The sequence below is a fragment of the Podarcis gaigeae genome, assembly GCF_964106915.1.
Source record: "Podarcis gaigeae genome assembly, chromosome: 11".
Taxonomy (NCBI): domain Eukaryota; kingdom Metazoa; phylum Chordata; class Lepidosauria; order Squamata; family Lacertidae; genus Podarcis; species Podarcis gaigeae.
The window spans coordinates 19,620,228-19,647,116 of record NC_139687.1 but is presented as its reverse complement, the minus strand read 5'-3'; the positions used below and the strand labels follow the sequence as shown (position 1 = coordinate 19,647,116).

General features: G+C 42.1%; 2 protein-coding genes and 2 long non-coding RNA genes across 7 annotated transcripts in view; 2 read left to right on the top strand and 2 right to left on the bottom strand.

The window, feature by feature from the left end:
* Positions 1–12,477, top strand: part of DMXL1 (Dmx like 1) — a 69,875-nt gene extending 57,398 nt beyond the window's left edge. Inside the window, exons 35-45 of one of the 3 annotated variants that reach the window (XM_083702170.1) lie at positions 350–436; positions 1,162–1,283; positions 2,791–2,932; positions 5,995–6,045; positions 6,312–6,372; positions 6,622–6,749; positions 7,211–7,303; positions 8,022–8,113; positions 8,726–8,778; positions 9,302–9,519; positions 9,910–12,477. In XM_083702170.1, coding sequence (XP_083558296.1) covers positions 350–436; positions 1,162–1,283; positions 2,791–2,932; positions 5,995–6,045; positions 6,312–6,372; positions 6,622–6,749; positions 7,211–7,303; positions 8,022–8,113; positions 8,726–8,778; positions 9,302–9,519; positions 9,910–10,134 — 1,272 coding nt within the window. In that variant the 3' untranslated portion in view covers positions 10,135–12,477. Of the gene's footprint in view, positions 1–349; positions 437–1,161; positions 1,284–2,790; positions 2,933–5,994; positions 6,046–6,311; positions 6,373–6,621; positions 6,750–7,210; positions 7,382–7,451; positions 7,503–8,021; positions 8,114–8,725; positions 8,779–9,301; positions 9,520–9,909 lie in introns of those variants that run through there. The other 2 variants (XM_083702171.1, XM_083702172.1) reach the window with 2 other exon arrangements.
* Positions 2,939–9,530, bottom strand: LOC310826990. The gene is made up of 4 exons (XR_014556101.1): positions 9,390–9,530; positions 8,267–8,352; positions 8,000–8,147; positions 2,939–5,594 (listed from the first exon to the last, which is right to left on the bottom strand). It is a non-coding gene; the product is annotated as an uncharacterized lncRNA (long non-coding RNA).
* A 2,030-nt stretch (positions 12,478–14,507) lies between the features above and the next one.
* On the bottom strand, positions 14,508–22,453 carry LOC310826986. Its single transcript, XR_014556095.1, has 3 exons — positions 19,584–22,453; positions 18,772–19,430; positions 14,508–14,751 (listed from the first exon to the last, which is right to left on the bottom strand). It is a non-coding gene; the product is annotated as an uncharacterized lncRNA (long non-coding RNA).
* A 1,175-nt stretch (positions 22,454–23,628) lies between these two features.
* TNFAIP8 (TNF alpha induced protein 8) overlaps positions 23,629–26,889 on the top strand; it is a 41,279-nt gene continuing 38,018 nt past the window's right edge. The window contains exon 1 of one of the 2 annotated variants that reach the window (XM_083702471.1): positions 23,629–23,773. In XM_083702471.1, coding sequence (XP_083558597.1) covers position 23,773 — 1 coding nt within the window. In that variant the 5' untranslated portion in view covers positions 23,629–23,772. Of the gene's footprint in view, positions 23,774–23,983; positions 24,023–26,889 lie in introns of those variants that run through there. The other variant, XM_083702472.1, reaches the window with a different exon arrangement.

The following is a 26,889-nucleotide window of genomic DNA, read 5'->3' as shown; positions in this document are numbered from 1 at the left end:
TTTCATAGGTAGACATGGTTCATCTTTATGTGAAATTGCTTTTCTTTCTCTAGTTTTCTGGTTATGCATTAAATATAACAGTGATGTGACAATAAATGATTATAAGGTAGATAGGATGCAAAGTTGTTACACCTTTTAAAATGTGTTTTAATTTTTTTATAACAATTTACCTTTTTTACTGGACTATCTAGAATTAATGAAAGTAACATGCTTTCAAGTAGCACAGATCTCTTCCTGATTAATTTTTAGCTTTTGTATTTCAGCATGAGCTAGAAAGATAGAAATCTTACTGGTTAAAAAAGGGTATGTTTGTGACCCCCCTCTCTCTTTGTTTCCCTTTTATATACAGATAGAGACTGATATGGGATACCCTGGAAGTAAAGCTAGAATTATCCATAAAGAGTCTGACATTATCACTGCTTTTGCTGTCAACAAGGTATGCACACAAATGGGGTGCTTTAAAAAAATGAATATTTTGGAATGTTGTAGTTCAGGCTCACAAGAAGAAAGAGCTATTGTAATATTTAAAGAAAATAGTCAGACCTTAGCTAGAGGTAATAACACCATTTTTATTTCTCCTACAGTCAATATTATGTTGTGTTCTGCATGCACAAAAGGCAAAGTGATCTCTGTTGCAGTAATTCTGTTGTTCTAGAAACTTTGGTCTACTACCAACATAAATAGATGGTTGCAATGGAACTGAGTGGGTACAACATAAATGAAAAGTCATATATATATGGGCAGCTTTTCATCCAGTTGAGCCTTTGAAATGCAATAATACTGACTGAAAAACTGATAGCAGGTAGCTTTTTCAATCATACCCTGATAATGGTTTTTCCTGGGGCATCTGGCTGGTCAATTTTGGAAACAAGCTTGCTGAACCAGATGCACCTGACTGCAGCATGGATAGTATATTTTTAACCTTCTGCACTTTCCACCCAAAGAATAGTAGCTGATTGGTGTGGTTGGGAACCCAAATGATATGAAGCTATGTGGAACTCTGCCAGTGCGGATTCATTTAAACACCCTGTCACACTCATAACTTCACGCTTCCATGGGGCTTTTGTACTCAGTGGTGAACAGGCAATAGTGGAATTAAAGGTATTGTTAACCGGTGGTGTCCTGAGCTTATTATTTTCCCCTTACACTTGTATATTGTAGGCCAACAGGAACTGCATTGCAATAGCTTCAAGTCACGATGTTCAAGAACTAGATGTTTCTGGAATTCTTGCTACACAGATCTACACTTGGGTTGATGATGATGTAGAAGTGGAAGCTAAAGGGTATATTTTTTCATTTGTTGGCTATATCTCCTAACATTGGCTTCTGTACATGAATTAATTTTTTTCTTAAAAATATAAAGCAGTATAGAAATGAAATGAATAATAATAATAATAATAATAATAATAATAAATGATAATGATAATGATACACTGTTAATTTCTTAATCCAACTAATTTTTAAAAGTTATTAAAACATTTATCTAAGAGTGTTATGGGATCTCCTTCCTGATTTTCTTTATCTCCTCAGCCTTGGACTTTCCCCCTCTCTGTTTGCTTCAGTTCCCAGACCACCTTTCCCCCAATGTTAGCACCACCTTCCTGTTACCCTTATTTGCTGTGGTTTTAGTCCACCTGTGTTGACAAAAGCAATCATTTTTTTCCCCTTGGCAGCTGTTGGCTTAGCTGTCCTGATATCTCAAAAGACTGGCCTGGTTTGACCCAGACACTGAAGTGGTTATATGGTCACCTTAGTTCTGAATTCAAAGAGCCAAGCATAAGTGAAATATACTCGGAGTCAAGTGTGAATTTCATGCTCTTTATTCAGCTCATGGTAGCAGTGAATGAAACTTTCCCCAAAACATCTAGCTATATATACAATGGGCCCTGCGTAATTGGCTAATTCCGGGCTGCTCCTGTAGGCTAATCCGGTTGTGGATTCACCTCCTGAAGCCTGATTGGCTGCTCCTGCAGGCCAATCAGGTCGCTGATTCACTTCTACCTGGAGCTGGATTGGGTGGCTCCTGCGGACCAATCAAACTGCTGCATTCTGGATCCTATTGTTCTAGGATTCAGCTCAGTACATAACAATAAGCAGGCATCTGGGTGGCATTATGTTAACAGGATGCTGGACCAGATGGACCATTGGCCAGACCCAGCAGACTGCCAGGGACCATGCTGAGGAGGGCTGCACTGAGGAGGAATGGTGGGAGCCACCCCCTCCCCCTGCATCTTTCCAGGAGCAGGAAGACAGTATAGATTTGGAACAGTGGTTTGCAGAGGAGCATAGTTCAGAAGGCAGAAGCTGGGAAATAATGAATGGGGAACAGCTAGCAGAAGAAGAAACACTGGGAGAGAGAGGGTTGACAGATTTACAGTCATTAAGCAGCATTCCTCCACCACCCTCCCCAAGGTCACAAAGAGCTCAGAAAGTCTCAGAACAGAAAGCGCAGAGGGTACAAGCACAAATTACAAGACATAGGAGTGATATAGATTAATAGGGACAGAGGGGTGTGTGATCCTTACCATTTCTAGGAGATGTGTTCTTTGTTCTCTTACTGTGATTATTAATTATGAAATATTCTAATTGGTAAGGCGTTTGATCTTCTTATCTACTACCACGAGGGGGGGGGGAAGGAAGCCGATTCCCTGAAGCCTGACACAGACCCTTCTTACCATTTTACGGTAGCCTAAATTAGAGATGTTGCATTATAATTTGTAGATGCAGATTGGCTGAACCACTGCTGTTTCTTGCAACATAAATTTTTCATTAGAACATTTTCCTTTATAGAGCTGATGATTTCTTGGTTATCCATGCTCGTGATGACTTGGGAAACATTCAGGGAACTACTCCTTATACTCACAGCAATCCTGGCACTCCAATCAACATGCCTTGGCTTGGTAGTACCCAGAGTGGCAGAGGTGCTGCTGTGGTGAGTCACCTGCGATAGAATAATCCTTGAATTACACACTATTACACACTTAATATTGAATATTGAATATTTAAGTTTTATTAGGTGTTATAAATCATATTCAGAATATATACACTTCTAATTCTTTGAAAGATTAATTATTTAAGAAACTCTCAGCACTTCTGTTATTGTGTGAATCCATACGTTTAACAGTCTTCTTCAGTGCAGACAATCCAAATGCTGTTGGAAACATAAGCAAAGTTTAGTAACTGTGCATTGTCTAAGAACATGATATATCAGTTAAGAAGTTGCTGGTTGAATTCTCAATCCCTAATTGTAGCATATAAATTATAAAACTAATCTGTCCATTTATGGTGGTTGAAAATGTGACACAAATTCATGAAGCATTCTGAACATTCCAAAAGGTACCATGCTAACACTAAGTTTCCTCAGCTTGCCTCTTTTGCCATCGGTTCCTTTCAAAGGGCAGAGATGGAGAAGCGAGGCAAAGGCAGAGCCTGGTGCTGATGCCCATTATCCAGAAGTTTCTTTTGTGCAAAGGATAAACCCCGAGAGAAATCCAAGTTCAGCCTAGGGTTTACTTGCTTGCCTTCCTTCCTTGGCCATTTATTTCTAATTTTACACATGATTGAGCTCTCCTTTTTTGTTGTTGTTTGAGTTTCACTGATCTTCATGTCTGGCTCTTGATATGACCTTTGTACTTGGGAGAATTTACTAGCTGTGGATCTTCCCATCATGGTGTTCCAATGATAGAAAAGCTGTGTCTTGTAAAATTGTCCCTTTTGTTACTACAGCCACTGTTACTCCCAGCTAGTTTTATTTACTACCTAGCCCACTTTCCTTTAAGCAGAATAAGTCATTACAAAACAGCATTGATATAGTACCTTTTAGAGCTTTCAAAATGCTTTGCATGCCTCATCAATTGTAACCCTTAAAACAACTCTTTACAATAGGGGCAAGTATTTCTGTGCCCTTACTATGGGGTGGGAGTGCTGAAACTGAGAGTCACTTACGAGTCCTAGGTTGTGTGTCTTGTGTTTTCATTTTCTTCAGAATTCTTTATCCATCTGTGTTTCACTTGGTCCAATGTAACTCAGTCCACTGTTGCCTCCATCAACATCCCCTTGGATTCCCCAGTCTCTTAGGACCTCTTCTTCCTTAGCTTTGGTTACCTTTCCATGCCGTCTCTAAGGCGATTCTGAAGTTTTAGTTCTGGTCCAACTGTTCTGACACTTTCCGCAGGAGAGAACACTTCTGAAAACATCTCTCTACTTTTACTCTCCAACGTTTTAAATCCTCACCAGTTCTGAGTTCTCACATCAGCTCTGCTAGTAGGAATCTGAGGCTGTGCAAGCTGCTTGCTGTTACATTAGGAAAGCTCACTTGTTTTTGTAGTTTAACCTCTTTATTATGCTCTTCAGTTGATGATTCTTTTAAAGAAACATGCATGAGCCATTATGTGTATATTGGCCCAGAAGACATTGGGCACTGGATATATTTTACAAATCTCATGCATGTCCTTTATTTCCCGCTGGAGGAAAAATGGCAGGTTTATCTGCAGTTATGTGAGTTAAAGTTGCCAGACACAAAGCAAAATAAATAAAACTTGATACAATTAGCAGGAATTAGCTTCGGTTTATAAAATACTGAAACTAGTTACTTAAAATAACTGCTTGAAAGGGTTCTATATGTATCCTTGGTTTTTATTTTTGTATCCATGCTCGGTTATTTTTGCCTTTGCAAAAAGTAGAGAAAATAAAGCAAAAGTAAGATGGATTACACTAAGATCTCAAATAATCTCTAAGGCGTGTGTATTTGAGCCCAGTGATACTGTAGGAAGATAGTAATTGCTCAGACAGTAGCAAGGCTGTGATCCAATGCATTGTAATTACCATATATCTTCTTTTGCTGCAAGGTTGAATTCTCACTTTAAATTTATGGTTTTTATGTAACATCCAAAGGGAGAATTTGGGCATCTTGCCCATACTAAAGTATTGGCACAACTTACACATCCACATAGAAGGAATTTTGAGTACTCCCTTCAACTGTTACACTAGGAAGACCAAAGCAAGTGTGCGGTATTCAGCAAAGCTGGATGTGTACATGTTTTGTTTTACCTAATATTTTACCTAGAAATGGGCACTGCTAGCTATGGAAGAATGCCTTGTTCAAATGACATTGATGGATGAAACACTTTCCTTAATGTGTCTGCCTTTTTGATGTAATTTAAACTCTGTTTTTGCTCTACATTTTTTCTCAAACTGTGGGCAAGGGACCACCCGTGGGCTTCATAGCCTTTTCGTGGGACTGACACTGTTCCCAGTAGCTGCTCACATGCACCTTGAGTGCATAAGCACACACAGAAGCAAGAGGGGGTTGGAGAGTGAGATGTACCATGCAAAGTTGGAAAGGAGCAAGAGAGAGAGAGAGAGAGAGAGAGAGAGAGAGGAGGACAGAGTGCCCAGCCAAATATGAGAAAAGGAGGAGGAGTGAATGGATGATCTGAGGGAGAAGGAAACATTTGGGGCTTGCTGCTACTGCATCTTCTGGCCCTTCCAAATCCCACATCCACACTCCAGTTCTCCCATCCTCCCTGCTAATCACTTACCAAATCAGAATGCTTCTCCTCCCTCTTCTGAGGGGCAAAGAGCTAAAGTGGGTACTGATGGAAAATAGATAAAAGGTTAATATTAAAAAATAAACTTGGAGTAGAGAAGATGGGGATAAGAAATGGAGAAAGAAGCATATGTAAAAGTAATGTGGGCAGGGGAGACAAATTAAGTGTGAAAGGAGAAGCTGCAGAAGTATTTAGGCTTTATGAATGTGCCACATACCTGTGTCAATACCTTAACTACCTACTGTAATACATGCTCTTTAACCGAAGGCTACTTAGATACATAATTTTCCAGTTAATGCAAATAAGTCACAACTAAATTTTCTGTGATTGATTAAATGCAAAACACAATGTTCTTCATTCCTAGTTAACTTCTGTAAAAGTTTCTTTGCCTCTCTCTTACATGCTTCTGCTTCTACCTCTGTCTTACTTACCTTACAATATACAGGAATATTCCAATAATTTTAATGGAATCAGAAAGGAATTGGCAAGAAAAGAGGTAAGAATGCAGCCTAGAGTGTCTCTATTGGGACCCTTAGTCCTGTGGAACAAAAGCTCCCACACTCAGGGGTTATGTTCTGTTGATATCAGTGTGCAATAATGCTGAGGGAATTATGTAGCTTTCATTGACTTCCATCCATATTTCAGCCCCAAATTCATGAAGGTAAACAAACTTGGTAGCGTCTGCATTTTACATCACTAATTACTTTTAAAGGCTTCTGATCAATTTTGCAACTTACCTATTTATTTTTGCACATCTAACAGATGATCAAGAAGGCTATCAATAATGTACGAAGAATGGCTTCCCACCCAACACTACCTTACTGTAAGTTTAATATTTCTAGGCCATTTTGATGTTTGCAATAGTCCCAATTTATTATGCAGTGTATGGAAAAAAATGTTTGAAAATATCCAACAAGGAAAAGTGCCCCTTGTTTAAAAAGATGGAGGAAAAAACCAGCATACTTGTAGGCGGCTATAATTCTTAATTCAGATTGAATCTGGTTTTGGCCATTTTAACTATACCTTAGTTTTAAAGAAGTGTTGAAGTTTTATGGATTATTTTTTATTCCAGATTTGACAGGTGCTCAGGATGGCAGCGTGAGAATGTTTGAGTGGGGCCATTCTCAGCAAATTACATGTTTCCGGTCTGGTGGCAACTCCAGGATTACACGGATGAGATTCAATTATCAAGGCAATAAGGTAGCATCCCTTTTGCATCTCAGAGATTTTTTTTTTTAAAAAAATGTGTTTCTATGAAATGCTCTGGTTGCTCCTTCCAGTAGCTTAGGATACAATAAGTTTAAGTCAGTAGTTCCCAACCTTTTTTGGGCCATGCTCCACCTAATAATCTCTACAATCCTGACATACACACACCCTGTGACATATAATTCTTACTATTCAAAAAGTGAACTCCTATGCACGCGGAGGAAGCCCAAAAGGCCACCATTTACTGTTAATAACTCATTCTCGAATTCATCCCCTTAAAAATCAAATGGCCCCCCTGTGGGGGGGGGGGGTGCCCCACGTTGGGAACCATGGGTTTAAATGTTTAGGATACAATAATTTTAAATGTATGGGCAATATATAAACACACAAACGCAAACAATATATGTTGGAACTGCATATATATTCATATTTTTAATGTTGTTGTTTTTCCCCAGTTTGGGATCGTTGATGGTGATGGGTTTATAAGTCTGTATCAAACAAACTGGAAAACGTCTCTACTTAATGGAAGCACACCCAAACCATATTTGGTGAGCCTAAAAAGTCCCCCTCCCACCAGCTTGCTTTTGTTTGATAGCACCATGACATTGAAAAGCTGTATTTTAATTGTTATAAGCTGCTTATATTCTTGACTGTGGTTTCCTCCTATGCTTTGCGCACATACTTTGAAGTAAATAGTTGTAAGACATTAAACATCTATTGTTAAATATACTTGGTTGAAAAATTGCAGGTTTTGTGCTCGTTCTTCTTCTCTAACAGCAACCCACAAGCCAAATGGCAAACCACTTCTGAAACGGGGGGACTTTCTAAAAGTATTTTATGATACGATTTTAGGGACCTTCTGTTCAATGAAAAGAAGTAAAAGCAAAACAAAACAAAAAACACCTTACCAGCTTTGGCTGGTATGATAGATGTGACTGTACCTGTACTGCGAGAGCTTGACCACAATAGTTGTGGCACTGGGACTTCAAGATGGGATTAATGCAATGTCACGGTTCCCTTGCAGTTGACCCAGAAACTGCAGTTAGGGCAGAAGGCTGCATGCTACATGATTGCTGACAGATGTGAGATCAGCATTTAACACTCCTGCCATACTGGCTGAGGATTTGTTACTGGGCCAAATTCAAGTTGTTACTATGACTATGGAAAGCCCGTAGACAATCTCATACATGTTACTGTTTATAAGACCAAATTATACATTACTTTTATTTCCAACCTTTACTTACTAATGCCCGTTACAATTTCCAGACATGGCAGTGCCATAACAAAACAGCCAGTGACTTCGTTTTCATCAGCTCTTCATCTTTGATAGCCACAGCTGGGCAGTCTACTGACAACAGGTACTGAAATTTGTTCCAAGATCACAGTGGTAAACTGAGTGCAAATGAAAAAAGTACTTTTTATGTTGGGCTGTGCCAGTGGAGGCTTGCAGTAGGGGAAAGTGCTTCCGCTTGCACAAGGTGGGACACCTGAATTTCACCAGTTCCACCAGCCCTCTGCAGTCCTCGACCCCATATTTCACACTACTTAGGAGGGCCCCTCCAGTCTTTGAGACCAGCTTATCGGAGTGCACAGGAAACTACAGTAGGTAGGAGAGAATTGGCAAAAATGAATTATCCTGCCTTGCACAAATGATTTCTACAAGCATAAAACCACCAAACACAGCAGACCCGTTAAAATTAATGCATCGAAATTATAGCCATGAATTTCAGTGGGTCTACTCGGAGTAGAACTTAATTATTATTGCAACAGTGTCATTCCCTCAGAGGCAATCTGTCAGGGGCTGCAGATAGGCAGTCCATTTTATCTGATGCAGGAAGCGTTATCCTGATATAGTGAAGTAGACACACTGTATACACACAAACACTATTTGATGTGTATAAAAAGGGAGGGCACCAGCAAGTGCAATTCAGAAAAGTTTATTTGATTCTTTTTATCTTTCTATTTTTTAGAAATATTTGTCTCTGGGATACTCTGGTTGCACATTCTAGTAGCTTAGTGCATGGTAAGTTTAACGCATATATACAAACAATTTAAAACTAAAGATTTATATGTGGGTAGATAATTGTTATATTTCCCATAAAGTTTCCTACATTCTTTATCAAGCTTCTGCAAAACAAATACTGTGGTCTAGATTTACATTCTTGTTCCTTGTTTAGTCTTATCATCACAAATCACTATTCATTTTACATGCAATCAACTGATCAATAGATTATTGGAACCTGTGCTAGAGCTTATTGGCAACATCTTGTCGAATATGTGCATTATTAATAGAGGACAAATTTCTTGATTTATGTGGTTCCTCATAGTCATTTGCTTAGGGAGGGGAACTCTCTCTCCCATGAACCATGTGCATGAGAGCCAACAGGAGAATCAGTAACATTTTAGTTTCTTTGGACTTGAGTTTGGCACTTTAAAACCAGGTTTAATATTGCAGTTCATGCGCGCTATTATTGTTACACAAAGCTTTATACAAGACTACAAGTAAAATACTAATACTAATTTTATTTTATTGATTTGGATTTTAGCCTTTACTTGTCATGATACTGGAGCAACTGTCTTAGCATATGCCCCCAAACATCAGCTATTAATATCAGGTGGCAGAAAAGGCTATACCTGTTTAATAGATCTTCGGCAAAAGCAGCAACGACAATTTTTCCAGAGTCACGATTCTCCAATTAAAGCAATTGCTGTGGATCCTACAGAAGAATATTTTGTCACAGGATCTGCTGAAGGAAACATAAAGGTAACACATTGTAAAATTCCATTTTTTAAGACTTTGATAAATATAAATTTATTACACATTCATTAGAGCATTGCCTAAGAATTATATTGCGTAGGACTTTCATGTTTTGTTCTCTTCTGCTTTTTCCCTAGACCTAAGACTATTTACTATTGCCTTAACTATAAATTCGTTTTTATTTAAAATATTTATACCCTGCCTTTCTTTATAGAAGTTGAATTAGGCTTGCAGTACAAACCATAAAATGAAATATATATTTAAAAAACACAATAACCAATGTTACAGTATTGATGAAGTAATTTTAGTACGAGATAATGGATTAAGCAAACAATATTATCCTTGTAATAGCAAAAACAAACCCACATATTGAAATATTTTTCTTTGTGTTTTTAGGTATGGAGTCTATCTAACTTTGGTCTTCTTTACACTTTCATCAATGAACATTCTCGACAGTCTATTTTCAGAAATCTTGGGACAGGTGTCATGCAGATTGAGACAGGACCAGCAAATCACATATTCTCATGTGGAGCTGATGGGACAGTAAAGATGAGAATCTTGCCAGATCGATTTAGCTCACTCAGTGAAGTATTGAAAAGTGATGTGAAATTCATGCTCTAGTATGGTGTTAATACTGAAATATATTTTATAAGTGGGTAACAATTGTATGTAAAGTATGTTGATGATTGTACAGATAACACCACAGTAACATTTTTCGATGTTTATATTTATTTCTTGGCGCTTCAGTCCTCGATGCACTGATGCCTTAAAGATTTAATAAGTTCCTTCTGGTTTTGCCTCAACCATATGCGATCATTCAGTAAATGTTTAAAATATGTATGTTGCTGAAGTTTTTTATGTATGTTGCTGTGTTTTTAATTTGTAGGTGAACGTGGTCTTTTTTCGTTTATCCTTCTCTAAAGACCCATACCATAAGGAAGCCTTATGACGTTTGCCTGATAAATACAACTATCTGTTGCCAAATTCCTCCTCCTAGCTAGCTATGAGTATGGGTTGTACTTGTCTAAAATAAGCACCTCTTGAGAGTTGAGCCACCGCTGCTACCTAATCCCTGGAATCCAAGTTGATCATTGTTGCAATTTGAACTCTGTACGCAGAGCTAAGAATTGAAGGATAGACTTTGTGTCGGAACTTTCCATGCTTGAATGGCTGCTATCAGGATGGCAGTCTTTTCCTTAAACCAAGAGACATACAAAATATATATTTTTATCTAAGCCCTGTTTAAAAAATATGCAAATATTATGTGATTATCTCTCTCATAAAACTGTTTAAGAATTATATTTAAAGAAAACAATACATGAACCTTTAGTGTTGATGAAATGAACCATAGGAATGTGCTGCATAGGATACTGAATGCAAATTGTTCTTTTGTAAAACGCTGAGTGTTTCAGGAAATAGACAAATAATGCGATTTACTCTTTCTGGTGAATTTGTTTTCATTTAGCCCAAAGATGCTGTTTTCTCCCCAGCACTTAGATCATAGTGTTTACCTTGTAACTGCCTTTCTGAAGCAAATTTAGAAAATACTGCAAAAGAAAATGACTAATCTGGGGTATGAAATATACTATAGATTTATAATGGGGGAAATCAAAGTATATTGAAATAAGATTTTCACGTTTCTTTTGCCAAAATGTAAAAAGTGTATACGCTAACTGTTTTGACCAAAATATAGAAATGCACAAAGCCTTCAATGTTTTCTATGTGCTAAAAGAACTATTCTGGGTTACTCTTTCATTTTAGAAGTGTAGAAAAGTATGTAAACTAGATAAGAGACTGGTTACTCAAATGCAAATAATATACTTTTTGCTATAATATTGGGGTGGGAACAGTGTCAATACAATGCTAATTGTAAAAAAAAAAATGTCTGGGAATGGATGCTGTAAATAAAACAAAAATGAAGGGCTTGTATAATGAATTTTGTAATATTCTCAGGACACATACTTTAACATTTTAATTTTAATATTTTGTAACATTTTATATGATTTTAAATGTAATTTTTTGCAGATTTCTGTGCAAGGATCAGAGGGGTGGTTTCTAAGCACTTAGCCTGCATTTAAATTTGTGCAATAACATATATGCTACTATTGCAGGGAAGAAATGCACAGTGGCATTTCAAAGAACTAGCACAGTTGTTTGATACATTGAATTTTAATCATTTTCCCTCTGAAATTCCCATGAATCAATTGATGTTTTAAGACACAATGATCAGGCCATGGGGTGACTTGGTGACAATAGCTCTATCATGTGCCATGAAGCAGTCACATGACTGGAAGGCATGCCTTTTAATACCCTGCTTATGAAAGAAGTAGCACCAGCAAATAAGTGCTTGGAGTGGCCTGTAGAGTGGCCTATGTCCCTTCTATAAAGTCATCAACAAGGATGATACATGCTAGGGTTATGGAAAGTTATGCTTATGTTGGACAGAAAGCCTGCACAACTATTTTGGAGCAGATCATGAGTTTGAGTTATATTTCATGTATGTATTAAAGCATTTCCTCTTTAAACACTGTCGCCCTTCACATTTTAATTCAAAAGACAAATATGGGGAAATGATTTCAACGTTAAAGAGACAAACCCTAATTTTCCAGTTTCTGAGTTTTATATTTGAATCACAAAGGCAGCCAAGCATACTGAAAATTTACAGTTCAGGGTACCAGCAGTTCAGACTTTTTTTAAAAAAAATAAAATAAATTTAAGATGGAAATTTATATTTTGAGAAGTACTATTATTTTTCAGTAAACCTTTTGACAAGTTGCACTTTAAGTATGCCAATATTCCAATATTGTGTACAGTTCTGCACTTCTACAAGGAAAATGGGTGAATGAGTGTGTTTGTGAAGAATACTCCTCAGCTAATAACTCAAATTTTGTAATATTGTCATGTATTTAGTACCCACCCATAATGCCTAAATAAAAAGTCGTGTAGAGAATCATTGTTCCAAAATGCCATAGTTGCTATGAACTTTTTATGAAGACTCTTTCCTTAGTGTGAAGGTCATTTTAAGGATAATAATGTTATGTCTGTCCCCTCAATTTAATATATTCCCTTCCACCTTTCTTTTTTGTGCTCCTAGTGAAGAGGTTGAAGCATGCAACTTCTGAGTCTGAAACTAACCACTGTTCCCTCTTACATCTGAACTCAAGGAATTGTGGTTCGTTTCAAATGACCAGGATATGAAACTGTAGTTTAAACAAACCATAATTCCTTGAAATTGGGTGTAACAGTTTGTTTAAGCTGGATCATTCTACTCATCTTTTGGTATACTTAGTTCAGTGCTCAATCTGGCTCATTCACAAACTGGGGAAACCATGGTATGATGTTGAAGATTGGTAAGGTGTGCACTTTTCCCCACCCTTCTAATCAATTTGTTGCTGAAATATAGATTTCATACATGATCATGAATTTGTACCAAGAGTGGTTAACACATCAGACTGAAAGCAAAGGAAGGAATTCAGTGTCACACTCTTCTGACGCAAAACTTGTCAGCTTGCTAGACACCACAATCCACATGCTGTTATGGGGTTCTCCTGACCCCTGCAGGCCACTTTGGGGGACGACATGGGGACACAGGTGGTGCTGTGAGTTGAACCACAGAGCCTAGGGCTTGCCAATCAGAAGGTCGGCGGTTCGAATCCCCGTGACAGGGTGAGCTCCTGTTGCTCGGTCCCAGCTCCTGCCAACCTAGCAGTTCGAAAGCATGTCAAAGTGCAAGAAGATAAATAGGTACTGCTCCGGTGGGAAGGTAAACGGCGTTTCTGTGCACTGCTCTGGTTCACCAGAAGCGGCTTAGACATGCTGGCCACATGACCCAGAAGCTGTCTGTGGACAAACGCCGGTTCCCTCAGCCTATAGAGCAAGATGAGTGTGCAACCCCAGAGTCGTCCGCAACTGGACCTAACGGTCAGGGGTCCCTTTACCTTTACTTACCGGTATATAGAGTACAGTGGTGCCTCGCAAGACGAAATTAATTCGTTCCGCAAGTCTTTTCGTCTTGCGAGTTTTTCGTCTTGCGAAGCACGGTTTCCCATAGGAATGCATTGAAAATCAATCAATGCGTTCCTATGGAAACCGCTTTCAGACCAGGTCCGGGGACAGTCTGTCCCCCGACCTCTTCTGAAGGCTGGTGGGGGGGGGGAGTCTTTGCTTCCCCCCGCCTGCCTTCCCGGGACAGCGGAGACTTCTCCGCTCTCCTCCCACCGCAAGCCTTCAGTACAGGTCCGGGAACAGAGGGGAAGGTGCGCAGCACTTCTCCTCTGTTCCCGGACCTGTCTTGAAGACTTGCGGTGGGAGGAAGGTTTTCCTCCCCACCGCCAACATTCAGAATGCTGTTCTGAATGTTGGCGGTGGGGAGGAAAAACCCTCCTCCCACCGCAAGCCCCGGGACAGAGGAGAAGCGCTGCGCACCTTCCCCTCTGTTCCCGGACCTGTCCTGAAGGCTTGCGGTGGGAGGAGGGCTTTCCTCCCCACCGCCAACATTCAGAATGCTGTTCTGAATGTTGGCGGTGGGGAGGAAAAACCCTCCTCCCACAGCAAGCCCCGGGAACAGAGGAGAAGCCCTTCGCGCCTTGTCCTCTGTTCCCGGACCTCCCACCGCAAGCCTTAGGACAGGTCCGGGAACAGAGAAGGCGCGCTGCACTGCCCCGCTGTCTCCGGAGATTTCCCTATGGGCTTTCGTCTTGCGAAGCAAGCCCATAGGGAAATTTGTCTTGCGAAGCCGCTAAAAAATCGGAAAACCCTTTCGTCTTGCGGGTTTTTCGTTTAGCGAGGCATTCGTCTTGCGGGGCACCACTGTATTTATTAAAACATTTTATGCCACTGTTTGGCTGTAACAAGGCACTTTACAAGAAAAGGAAGAACAAAAATCGATGAATTGGCACAGTAATAGAAAACATTTAATACTAAGACAAAGTTAAAACCTCCAGTGTCAAGTTAAAATTCATTCAAAGCCATGCTGCCTTAAAATACGTACGCTGTGTGTATGATGTAAACCAGGTTTTTCTTCACACGTGTGTAAAGGCACTTCCTGTGTATGCGTGTTTGTTCCTCTCAATGCAATGTCGATTAGTAGAATTCTTGGGCAAAATCTCCTGTATGAATGGGACTACAAAATACTATGAAGTACAGAAGATTCTTTGTTTACTTCATTTTCCATTCTTCTGCATGTGCCTGTGCTCTGTACCATCTGGCACCTGCAGGCCAGAAGATTGGATCTTGCTTCTGTTTGGGAGGAACAGCACTTTCATTTAGCAAGGTGGAACCCAGGAACTGTGCAGAAAGCCTAAAGTGTTGGGCTGTTTCCCAACATAACCATTTAATAAGAGGGTGTATGATGATGAACGTTAAAGAAAATTCTTCCTTACATGAGCATAATTGCTAAGTTCTTGTTCACAGCTTAGACTTTCAAGATGTTGAAAAGACAAGAGTGATGGGAGTGAGGAAACTTTACATCTGTAACCTGTGCTTATCTGGGCACCTCCTTAGTGCATCTTCTCTGGGCCCCAAGGAGTGTTCGGAGGTAACGAGACTCTTTCTTGGTGCTATTTCAAGAGGTGCTTGCTGGTGGCTTCTTCAGCTACTGTGGTCATTAAGAATGCTATCATGCATATTCTAGAAAAAGAGGTGTCAGAACTCACTATGAACGCCTCCCCTGTGACAATGGCACCCACCTGAGAGGGGTCAGAACTAGGTTACAGTGAGTTCTGGCTGAACAAAAGCCCTGCTGTCCTGTATGGAGCAAGCTGTATGGAGCCTGTAAAGTAAAGGTAAAGGGACCCTTGACCGTTAGGTCCAGTCGTGACCGACTCTGGGGTTGCGGCATTCATCTTGCTTTATTGGCCGAGGGAGCCGGCGTACAGCTTCCGGGTCATGTGGCCAGCATGACTAAGCTGCTTTTGGCGAACCAGAGCAGCGCACGGAAACGCCGTTTACCTTCGCACCTATTTATCTACTTGCACTTTGATGTTCTTTCGAACTGCTAGGTTGGCAGGAGCTGGGACTGAGCAACGGGAGCTCACCCCATCATGGGATTTGAACCACCGACCTTCTGATCGGCAAGTCCTAGGCTCTGTGGTTTAATCCACAGCGCCACCTCCGTCCCATGGAGCCTGTAGGTTTTGAGCTAAAACTCCCCATCCCTGAGCATTGGAAATTGGCCCACACCTAGCTGAGGCTGATGGGAAGTTGGGAATCTAGCAATATCGAACGCGAAACATCAAGGCTTGGATCCAGAGAACGGGCCTACCTTTGTATGAGACAGCATCATGCAACAGGAGTTTTGCTTGCTGTTTTGGCGTGTCTGTGCAGTGCAAGGGGCTTTGCAATTCCTATGTTTAGCAGAGCTGCTTTCTGTAAGGATTGGCTGTGCAGTCAAATTTCCCATGGGAAACTCAGTCACGCAGCTGATGGGTGGTGACTTCAACCCTGCTTTCCACAGGGTTCTGCTGCACAAACTTTCAATAAGGAACTTGGTTCTGCAGCTCTCTCCGGCCCAGTCACTGCCTGTCCCACACCTAACATCCCATATGACATCAGGTGTGGATCACAGGATTTGAGGGAAATGGTTCTGCAGGCCACATTGGGACCTATGCTGGTTCCCCACCCTGATGTAGCAGTTGGCACTGACCAAGACAAGTTGTGTTTTTAAGCTGAACAGCAACTTTTGACTTAGGTGTTACTTGCAGCAGTTACTTACCCCTATCCTATATGTGGATGGTACTGAAGCCTTTAGGTTTGATCCCTGATGGGGAAAAACCCCATTACTTTCAAGTGATTGTATCGCTTGCTTGAACAAAATCATCATTTCAGTTTCTAAATTAGAAACTACAGAATTACTATCCCCCCCCCCAATCACATCAAGTATGAACTTTCAAAAATAGTTCATGTGGAAGGCTTGCACTGAAGGTGGACTGTTAGTTACTGGGTTTTCTTATGAAGGGAAAGGGGGCCAGCAGTGGTGTATTTTTCTCTTTTCTCTCTCCCTCCCACTGAAAACCTTTTGCCATTTTCTCAGTAGCAATACTGCTTTGAAATGTTGCACAATTTGCTGCACCAGACACCACTTCTTGCCTTCATGCCTTCCAGGAAGAGCAGGGGAAAGAAGGTGGTTGTTGTTGTTTTGAGCATCTGAAGATATTACACAAGATCTTGCAGTATTTTTTTTAAAGTCTCACATAATGTCAGAGTTAACCTACAGAAAGCTCAGTGTATTATGCTACTTTAAAAAAAAAATGGTGGAAAATTTTACCTTAGAATTTCCCAAGTCAGCTACCTTAGCACTGGTGGGAAATGCTATACAAATCTAATGATCCAGAGATCACTGTTAGGATACAGTGTGTTTGTGCAATGCAACCACTCATTTTACTCATTGATTTGCTGTCCCTAGGCAGATTGGCATTTTTTTTAAAAAGCAGGTGCCTTGAAATGTATCATTAAAGAAAATTAAGTCAGTTGTAATTCACGAATACCAAGTTACGCTTTCAATCTCTCAAAGCTTTTCAAGCAACTGTTGGACAGACATTTTAGGATCTCAACAAGACATGCAAAGAAAGAAGCCTCTGAAACAACCAGCCTTGTCTGCCCACCAGTTAAATATGTCTAATCAGATATGCTACCTGCGCTAAAAACACTGGGCATCTGTTTTCTGTGGTGTTAGATGTGGTCATCTGGATCCAGCACAGCTGTGCAATACAGTGGTGCCTCGCAAGACGAAATTAATTCGTTCCGCAAGTTTTTTCGTCTTGCGAGTTTTTTGTCTTGCGAAGCACGGTTTCCCATAGGAATGCATTGAAAATCAATTAATGCGTTCCTAGGGAGACCGCCTTCAGACCAGGTCCCGGGACAGTCTGTCCCCGGACCTCTTCTGAAGGCTGGGGGGGGGGGAGGACTTTTCTCCCCACCGCCAGGCTTCAGAACAGCCTTCTGAAGGCTGGCGGTGGGAAGAAAAGCCCTTCTCCCGCCCTCAGCCTTCAGAAGAGTTCCTGCAGGGCTGCCTAGGCTGCGAATAGCAGCCTGCTGCCCGGTGCAAGGGACGCTCTGAAGCAGAGCGCCCCTCAGGCAGGGCAGACATCTGCAGCTTGGGGAGCCCTGCCGGACTTCCCCACAGGGCTCTCCAAGCTGCGGATAGCAGCCTGCTGCCCCGCACGAGGGGCGCTCTTAAGCAGAGCGCCCCTCGGGCGGGGCAGACATCTGCAGCTTGGGGAGCCCTGCGGGGAACTCTTCTGAAGGCTGGAGGCGGGAGAAGGGCTTTTCTTCCCACCGCCAGCCTTCAAAACAGCCTTCTGAATGTTGGCGGTGGGGAGGAAAAACCCTCCTCCCACCGCAAGCCCCGGGAAGAGAGGAGAAGCTGTGCGCCTTCTCCTCTGTTCCCGGACCTCCCACTGCAAGCCTTCAGAACAGGTCCGGGAACAGAGGGGAAGGCGCGCAGCTTCTCCTCTCTTCCCGGGGCTTGCGGTGGGAGGAGGGTTCCCCGCTGTCCTGGAGATTTCCCTATGGGCTTTCGTCTTGTGAAGCAAGCCCATAGGGAAATTCGTCTTGCGAAGCCGCTAAAAAATCGGAAAACCCTTTCGTCTTGCGGGTTTTTCGTTTAGCGAGGCATTCGTCTTGCGGGGCACCACTGTATGTCTACTTTGAGTTGCACTCTGATAGCTTTACTCGCTAACCCATCTCTTTCTGATATAAGGAATAACTTAGGAATTGTAAGATTACAATTTAAAATAAAAGTAATTATGCTAGGTGATTGCTTAGGCTTAAACAACAATTCTTTTAAAAGGTTTCATCAGATGAGTGAACGGTTGCTCTAGCTTAATAGCATATTTATACATAGCAATGCCTTAAAGCGTCTCAGTGCAAAAGAGTGTGCAATAGAATCAGTTTGTCTTGTCTTGAGAATCAGGGAAGCAAAACATCTGGGGTTGCCAATTTTCAAGACATACAAAGTCGCCTGATAGACTGCTGACTCAGAGCCTGAACCAAATCCAGGACATTTGCTTTAAAAATGTTAAATTCTCCCCAGTTGGGCTTGTAGGATCCCCCATAGAAGACATGTCCTCCCTCGTCCCCGCTCCTGCTGAGCCATGTGGAGTCTGGCTCTCTGGACCCCGCCGTGACCCAGGCAGCCCTGGTGACCCAGGAGGGCGGCTTCCTTGGCGTCTCAGAGGAAAGACAGTCCAAGCTGTAAGGTGAAATTCACAACAGCATGCACTGCTCACCGAAAAGCTGTTTCTCAGAAGGTTGCCTTACCATGAGTGCTGTATACCAGAACATGCTGCAGCTGAGCCAATGGGCTTCCTTGAGCCCCAGAGAAAGAGACACGCTCACTGGGGAAATGGTGAGGTTCGTTCCATGGTGGAGCTCTGCCCAGCATTGGTAGAGAGTGAGGGCAAACTCCGTGTTCAGGTTCTGGTGGTTCATGGTGTCAGTATAAAAGCTGTCCTGCCCCTGCTCTCTCTCCAGGTCTTCAGATATTATGTCATCTCAATGGAAAAGAAGAGAAGGCTAGCAATTATAACTGTTTTAGGGACTTTCTTACATACCCTGAACATATCCTTGGAAATAGACATTGCCTTCATGTTTTCCTGGGGTTTTCAGTTCTGGCTGGCAGGAGGTCTGCAGAGCTACAGGGAAACAAAGAGTCACATGGGATATGTTTATTTTCTGAACCTCAAAACAGGACTCAGACAGTTACAGAGAGACCTTTCCTAAGAAGCCTTATTTAGGGACTAATATTACTCTGGAAGATACATCTATATGCAGAAGCGTTTTACCTTTTTTGTCCTCTGAAAGAGGGGTCCAGAGGGGAAGGCGGAGGGGGAGGTTGTGGGTGAGGAGGAGGTCTTAGGGAGAGACAAAATCTTATTTCTCTTTCCCAACCAGGAAACACTTTTCTCAGCCTTGAAAGCCTAGAAAAGAAAGAGAAAAATGTGAGAAATGGGGCCCACAGTTAGTACTCTCCTGATCTACGTTCCTAAACTGGTTTTGGCATTCAAGCATCTAAGCTCAGGAGGAATTCACTATCATCACAGAATGCAGATGCTGAGAGAAATCCTACTTACATGTCTATCTTCTTTCTGTAACAAACACAAAATGAACCAACCATAGGAGTTCACCAGGCCTTTTAGCACTCTGGAGACCAGTGAGCCAGCAGAGGGAGGGGTCACAATGGCTTCTGTAAATCTGTCCCTGGAAAATAGGGACACTTGGCGGATCTGCTGAGGTGCCCAGATGGGAGACCACCATGATATGGTGCTTAGAATTATACAGACAAAAAGTACTTTGTAAATAAATACATATATAGAAGGAAAGGAAAAGCTATTAACCCCCTCCCCTCCAAACCACTAGTTTCCTTCACAATGGGAATCAATGTTTGATGTGAGTTAAATGGCATATTTGGGCCTTGAGCTCTTTCAGTATAGAGCTGGGATGGAGAACCTGTGGCCATCCAGATCTTGTTGGACTCGTTTCAGATCCTGCCAGCATAATGGTCAGGAATCTTAGCTATAATAATAGTTATAAATTTTATTACTTATACCCCACCCATCTGGCTGGTCCTCCCTAGTCACTCTGGGAAGCTTCCAATAGGATATTAAAAACACAATAAAACATCAAACATTAAAAAACTTCCCTAAACAGGGCTGCCTTCAGATGCCTTCTAAAAACCAGACAGTTGTTTATTTCCTTGACATCTGGTGGGAGAGTGTTCCACAGGGCAGGCACCACTACTGAGAAGGCTCTCTGCCTGGTTCCCTGTAACTTTAGTTTTTGCAATGAAGGAACTGCCAGAAGGCCCTCGGAGCTGGACCTCAGTGTCTGGGCTGAACAATGGGAGTAAAGATGCTCCTTCAGGTATACTGGGCCGATGTTGCAATCCAACATCTGAATGGCCACATGTTCTCCACCCTGACCTACAGAGGTGTCTATGCCCAGCATGTGGATGTTGGGGCCAGGGATCCTTTGTACTCACCGCCCCCCTTCAAGTGATTAATGTATCCAAGTGCTATGGTCCATCTTCAAATTTTGTATTTTAAACACTTATGAGAGCAGAGTGGAGCAAGCACAAAGTTAGTTTCTCAGGTGAGGAGGAGGAAAATAAGTATCTTTCTCCAAACGGGTCCTATGACCAATGTTTAATACTCTACTTGAGCTGCGATTGTGCCACATATATAAAACATTTGGATTTTTATTTTGTCTTCTATGTCAGCCAGGAAGACTGCTTCTGCTTCAGACTTATGAACTCTAGGACTGCCAGAAGCTTTTCACCTGAAGCAGACTAATATGCTTTTAATTATTGTGCACTAGTAGGAAGTTTGTGAGATAAGTGCTGCAACGTTGCAAAATTAGAAAGCAAGACAAACAGGAGACCTGACACCTGTGACAGCAATTTAAAACTGCATTTTTCAGACAGAAGATGAGTCGTCTCTTTTTTCTCTCAGGATTAGGTAGGTCTTTTTAGGCTTTCCTAAATAGGTGAAGGCTGTGGATCTAAAGGAAGGGTTTTAAACTGGAAGTTCAGCTGATTAATAAGGGAATCTGTAGTTGCAAGAAAAGGAGAGCCCAGGGTATCAAGCTCCTAAAAGCCAGAAATTTCAGTGTTTCCGTTTACTATGAAAAATAGCATTTAAACTTAATTTAGAGCCTTTTATTTTCTGCCTTTTACAGTTCTCTCCTTGTTTTTGAACTTCTGTATAGTATTTTTTTGTTTTAGTAGAAAAAGTGTGTGGTTTATTTAAAGAGCTAAAACCCAGAATTTTACTCATAGATACTGTTTTCCTTGAACTTCTGAAAGTTTGTATTTGTGCTCAGCCTCATTACAGTCTGAAGTGGTATATTGAAGACAAGATGACCTTTAGGGTCACTTCCAATGCTAGTTCCAAGATTGTTTGTTGCTTTCCCCCCTTAACAGACAGGGAGTTGAAGCTACAATAATGGCATATTATCTGGAACCATGTAATACAGCAGGTCTAAGTTTAGCCTACTTTGCTATATAAATGCTAAAGAGAATACCAACAACTTTTTGTTGTTGTTTCAAGCTCTTTCAAGACTCCTTTCATGACAAAGCAAACCCAAAGCCCACTACCTCTTTATAAATATTGTGCACTTCCAAATATTACCTCCAATGCATCACCAAACTGTAGGATGAATGGTGACAGGGATTCCTACAGGTTGCTTTATTCTGGAATGAAATTATTCAGGAAATATGAAAGATTGTTAAAACACATATTCAAATTTTCTCCCCAGTTATCCCTACTAAATAAGAGAGCATACATTTTGCCATGAATACATTTTGCCAAAAAGAATTTTGACATGGGTGCTGCCAGGATTCCTATAGAAAATAGTGGAAATTGTTTAAAAAAATGGACTATATCCTTATGGCATTAAAAAATCTATTGGAATTTATTGAAGAAAAATAGAACATACCTGTAAATCTGAAGCTAAACTATATCTCTCACCACACTACTGTATCTACAGAAAGATGGTTGTGATTTTAAATTGGGTGTCATTATTTAATAAGTTTAGGTTTTGTATGCCCAGCTGGATATATTGTTGATTTTTTGTTATTGTGTTGTGTGTGCGTTGGGGGTATGTATTATGCATACACAAGTGGGAACTGCAGCAAAATGTTGTAGCATAGTCCAGACCCCATAAGAGGCAGTCTGGTACACCTTTTTGAACCTTGGGAACTTTAGTTCACATCTCAGAGCTATGATTCCCAGCATTCTTAAACTACAGTTCCCAAGAATATTTGGGGGGAGTCATGCACTTTAAATAGATGGCATGTACACATTGAGATAGGGACGCGGGTGGCGCTGTGGCTTAAACCACAGAGGCTAGGACTTGCCGATCAGAAGGTCGGCGGTTCAAATCCCCGCGACGGGGTGAGCTCCCGTTGCTCGCTACCTGCTTCTGCCAACCTAGCAGTTCGAAAGCACATCAAAGTGCATGTAGATAAATAGGTACGGCTCCGGCAGGAAGGTAAACGGCGTTTCTGTGCTCTGGTTCACCAGAAGCGGCTTAGTCATGCTGGCCACATGACCCGGAAGCTGTATGCCAGCTCCCTTGGCCAATAAAGCGAGATGAGCATTGCAACCCCAGAGTCGGCCACAACTGGACCTAATGGTCAGGGGTCCCTTTACTTACACATTGAGATACCCTTCAGTACTGTATAGTAAAATCTTGATTTCCCCACGTCAAGAGTCAGTCAGCCATGATGTGCCCACTGAGCACGCAATGGGACTACTGGGGGCTTTTTCTCCCTAACACCCTGCCCCCAGGTTTAGTATCCATAAACCCAAGCGCACTGTCCCCTAATGGTTGGTAGCAAAGAATACATACACACACACACACACACACACACACACACATATATATACACACACACACATATATATATATATATAATTAATATATTATATATGTATTTGCACGTGTGCACACAAAGTGGGATGGTGGGGGCCTTGCAAAACGAGGCTAGATGACCTAGCAACATTGGGGAGCAGTTTACCCCCCCTCCAAAAAATCAAGTAAATAAATAAAAATACTTAACTAAAAGTAGACATTGTAGAAAGATTTTGACAGATTTTCCTGAGCACTTGGGGTTAAAAGAAAGCGATTTAAATGTCCATCTGCCATGGGAGCTTTAGGTGAGATTCCTGCATGGCAGGGGGTTGACTAGATGACCCTCGGGTCCCTTCTAACTCTACAAACAGTTGAGACATTTCGTTCCGGATCTGATAAGACAGAGGATGATGACAGGCGGGCGTCCTGTACCGGTTGAAGCAACAGGAGCGCTGAAGCACCCAAAGGCGGGGCACTTCAGAAAGGAGAGACACGTGTTTCGCATTCCCGTTTCTTTACAAAGGGTTAAAGCACGGAGAGAGACCACGGCTCTCTTGCGCCTGAGACACGCGGCCAACGAAACTCCCCCTCTCCCGCTGGCGAGCAGCGGCCAACGCCCTGCCGCCACTGAGGGCGAAACCTCACGCGGCGCACCTTTCAAACCTCCGCTGAGACCCCCGCCCCCCAGCCCTCTCCTCCGCTCTGCGATTGGCCCGAAGTCTCAAGCCCCGCCTCTCCTTGTCCCCCTGTGGGCCAAACCTTTTTCTTTCACCCGCCTGTCAATCCGAGCCGCGCTCTCTCGCGCGCCCCGGGGAATTGGGAGAGTTGTGAGGAGTCGTCAAGGTGCCGCCGCCGCCGCCGCCGTTGGGTTTCCCCTCCCCCTCCCAACGGTTTCTCCACGGGCTACACAGTGAGTGTGACGTCGTGGCCGCGACCCTGGAGGGAGGGGTCGGTGTGTGAGGGGGGGGGTCCTTTATGACGAGAAAGAGAAGCAGCGGCAGCTTCTCCCCGTTTGTGAGGAAGGCGCCCGTGTCGGGAAAAATGCTCTTTTTAAATAGTTTACGGTGTGTTGAGGGGGGGGGGGCGCTTTGAGGGGAGGCTTCCCTTCTTGGCTGGGGTGGGGAAACGTCTTAGACTTCGCTGAGGAATTCGTGGGATAGTGAGGAGTAGACACAAATACACACTAAATAAATAAATATAAATCAAAATCACAGGTTGGTCTTATTCGAAAACCGCCCCCAGATGACCCTCACAGAATAGTCCTGCTGGTATGGGATACTGTACGTACATAGCAGCCAACCCCTAGGAGCCAAGGCCCCTTCGCCCCTCCCCAAATAAAATATTTGAGGGGCCAGCCCCTCCTAGAAAGTTGATGGACATTGCCATTCAAATTGTGTGTTTGTTGCACCATGTGACCAACTATGCCAGACAGGGCTTATATTGATTGATTGATTGAATTTATATACCTCCCTATACCCAGAGGTCACAGGGCGGTTCACAAATATTGTTATTTATTGAATTTATATTCAATATATACCTGCACCGTAATTATTATTACAGTATTATTATTATTATTATTTATATACTGCCCTATACCCAGAGGTCTCAGGGTGGTTCACAAATATTATTGTTTATTGAATTTATATGCAATATATATCTGTCCCCCATTGGCATTCCAGTTGGAATACCAAGGAGAAGTAGGACTGCAAAAAAGCGGGTGCGAGATGGAAAGCTGGAAATCTTGCTAGCTGAGACTCTTCGTCTCGGGGTCGTGGGCCAAATATTCCTGCACTGCAGGGGGGTTGAGCTAGATGACCCGTGTGGTCCCTTCCAATGCTACGATTCTGCAAACTCCTCTTTTTTGGAGGGCGGGCGGTGGAGAGAATAAGATGCTGTTGTTCCTGCAATCCCATTAAGCAATTGGGATCATTGGAAGGAGCGCCTCTTGTTGAGGTTGACTGTCTCCCCAACTCTTGCAGGTTGGGTTGCTTGGTCAGCTTGTGTAGCTGTGAAAGGCATATCACGGCTGCTCTTCTGGAATTTCCAGAGGCTTGCAGCTCCAGAGCCCTTTCTATTCTTTTCTCGTCCTTTTTTGGGGTTCATTGTGGAGCTGGCCTTTAAAAACATACACATACACACCACTTGAATGGTGGGTTTACTTCTAGCCTGTTGTTCAGTGCGCTTAGAGAGGCTTCTAAGTGTGGCTGTAGAGGTCGCTAGGATCTAAGCAACTGCACTGTGTAAGCAAGACTGCAGCCTTACATATTTAAAGTTAAATATATGCTAAATGTACATTGTTAAGGCAATTGGATACCAATTTAAAAGCTTCGGGGATTGCCATTCTGTGCTGTACTATCTGTCCTGCCTGCTGCATTTGTACACGCAAGGCAGTTCAAAAGACAGTTGCCAAATAATATGAAGGGCCATAGCTCAGTGTTAGAGCAAAGGTCCTAAATTTCATCTCTGGCATTTAATGCTAAAGCTGGGAAAATCCCCGTCTCAGACCCCGGAGAACTGCTGCTCCCAATCAGTGTAAATAATACTGAACTAGATGGACCAGTGGTTTGAATTGATTTAAGGCAGCTTCCCATGCAAATAAATGCAGCCTATATATTGACCAGGGATGCGGGTGGCGCTGTGGGTTAAACCACAGAGCCTAGGACTTGCCAATCAGAAGGTCGGCGGTTCAAATCCCCGCAACGGGGTGAGCTCCCGTTGCTCGGTTTCTGCTCCTGCCAACCTAGCAGTTCGAAAGCATGTCAAGGTGCCAGTAGATAAATAGGCACTGCTCCGGTGGGAAGGTAAACAGCGTTTCCGTGCGCTGCTCTGGTTCGCCAGAAGCGGCTTAGTCATGCTGTCCACATGACCCGGAAGCTGTATGCTGGCTCCCTCGGCCAATAAAGCAAGATGAGCGCCGCAACCCCAGAGTTGGTCATGGCTGGACCTAATGGTCAGGGGTCCCTTTACCTTTACCTTTATATATAATTGACCATCCCCAACTTGCAGTTCAAGCTCCCATTATCTTTGACTGTTGGCTTTGCTGGCTGAGGCTGATGGAAGTGGCAGCCCAAAACACATGGAGGGCACCAAGTTTTGGGAGGCTTCTGCGGCTTATATACCAGGGATCCTCCAGATGTTGTTAAACCCCCCAGCTCACATCAGTCCCAGCCAGCATGGCCAGTGAGCAGTGGCCAGTGATGATGGAAATTATAGCCCAGAAACACCAGGAAAGGCACATCTTCCCCATGTCTGCTATATGTGAAAGGTGTGTGTGTATGAGAAGAAAGGAAACAAATGCCTTTGTTTTTTTATGGGTATAATTAGAAATTTACATATTCTGTTAAAATAAACTGCATTTTGATTTCTAATTTGAGCAAGCCTAAAAGCAGGAAACAATATTAACCTATTCAAGCAATTAGACAATAATGTATATTATTGATTAACCTCCCGAGAACAATGATTGTTCAAATTAAATTACTGCTGTGAAACTGTAAAAAGAAAAAAGGCATGATCATAATGGTGGTGTTTGACTCATGGTGGTGTTTTAATGATCAAGTTTGTAGAATGGGAGAAATATTAAGTTTGATGGTGATTGTAATCAAAGTATTTATTTCATGGGTTTCTGCCATGGGGAAACTGGAGGAAATGGAAGTATTCAAACAAGTGTATTTTGCTTCATTTGCCAAAATATATTTTCTTGAGTTGTTCGGAAAGAAGATAAAAAGTAGATTAAAAAATTGAATAAGTGTATGTGTATGTGCATGCACACATTGTTACACATTGTGTAACATGTTTTGGGTGATGTGGCTAAACCAGATTTCTCTGGTCAATGTTTTCCATTTGTAAGCAAACTAAGGTGACCAATGTAATCATTCTTTTGCTTTTCCTGTCATCTAAAGCAAATATTTGCTTTTTAATAGGTATATACTTGATACACCTGCTTTGTATGTATAATGTGTATTTGGTTGGGTGTAGTGCAGGAAGAATAGGACATGCATCCTGAGTTTGGCAATGATTCAAGTTTGT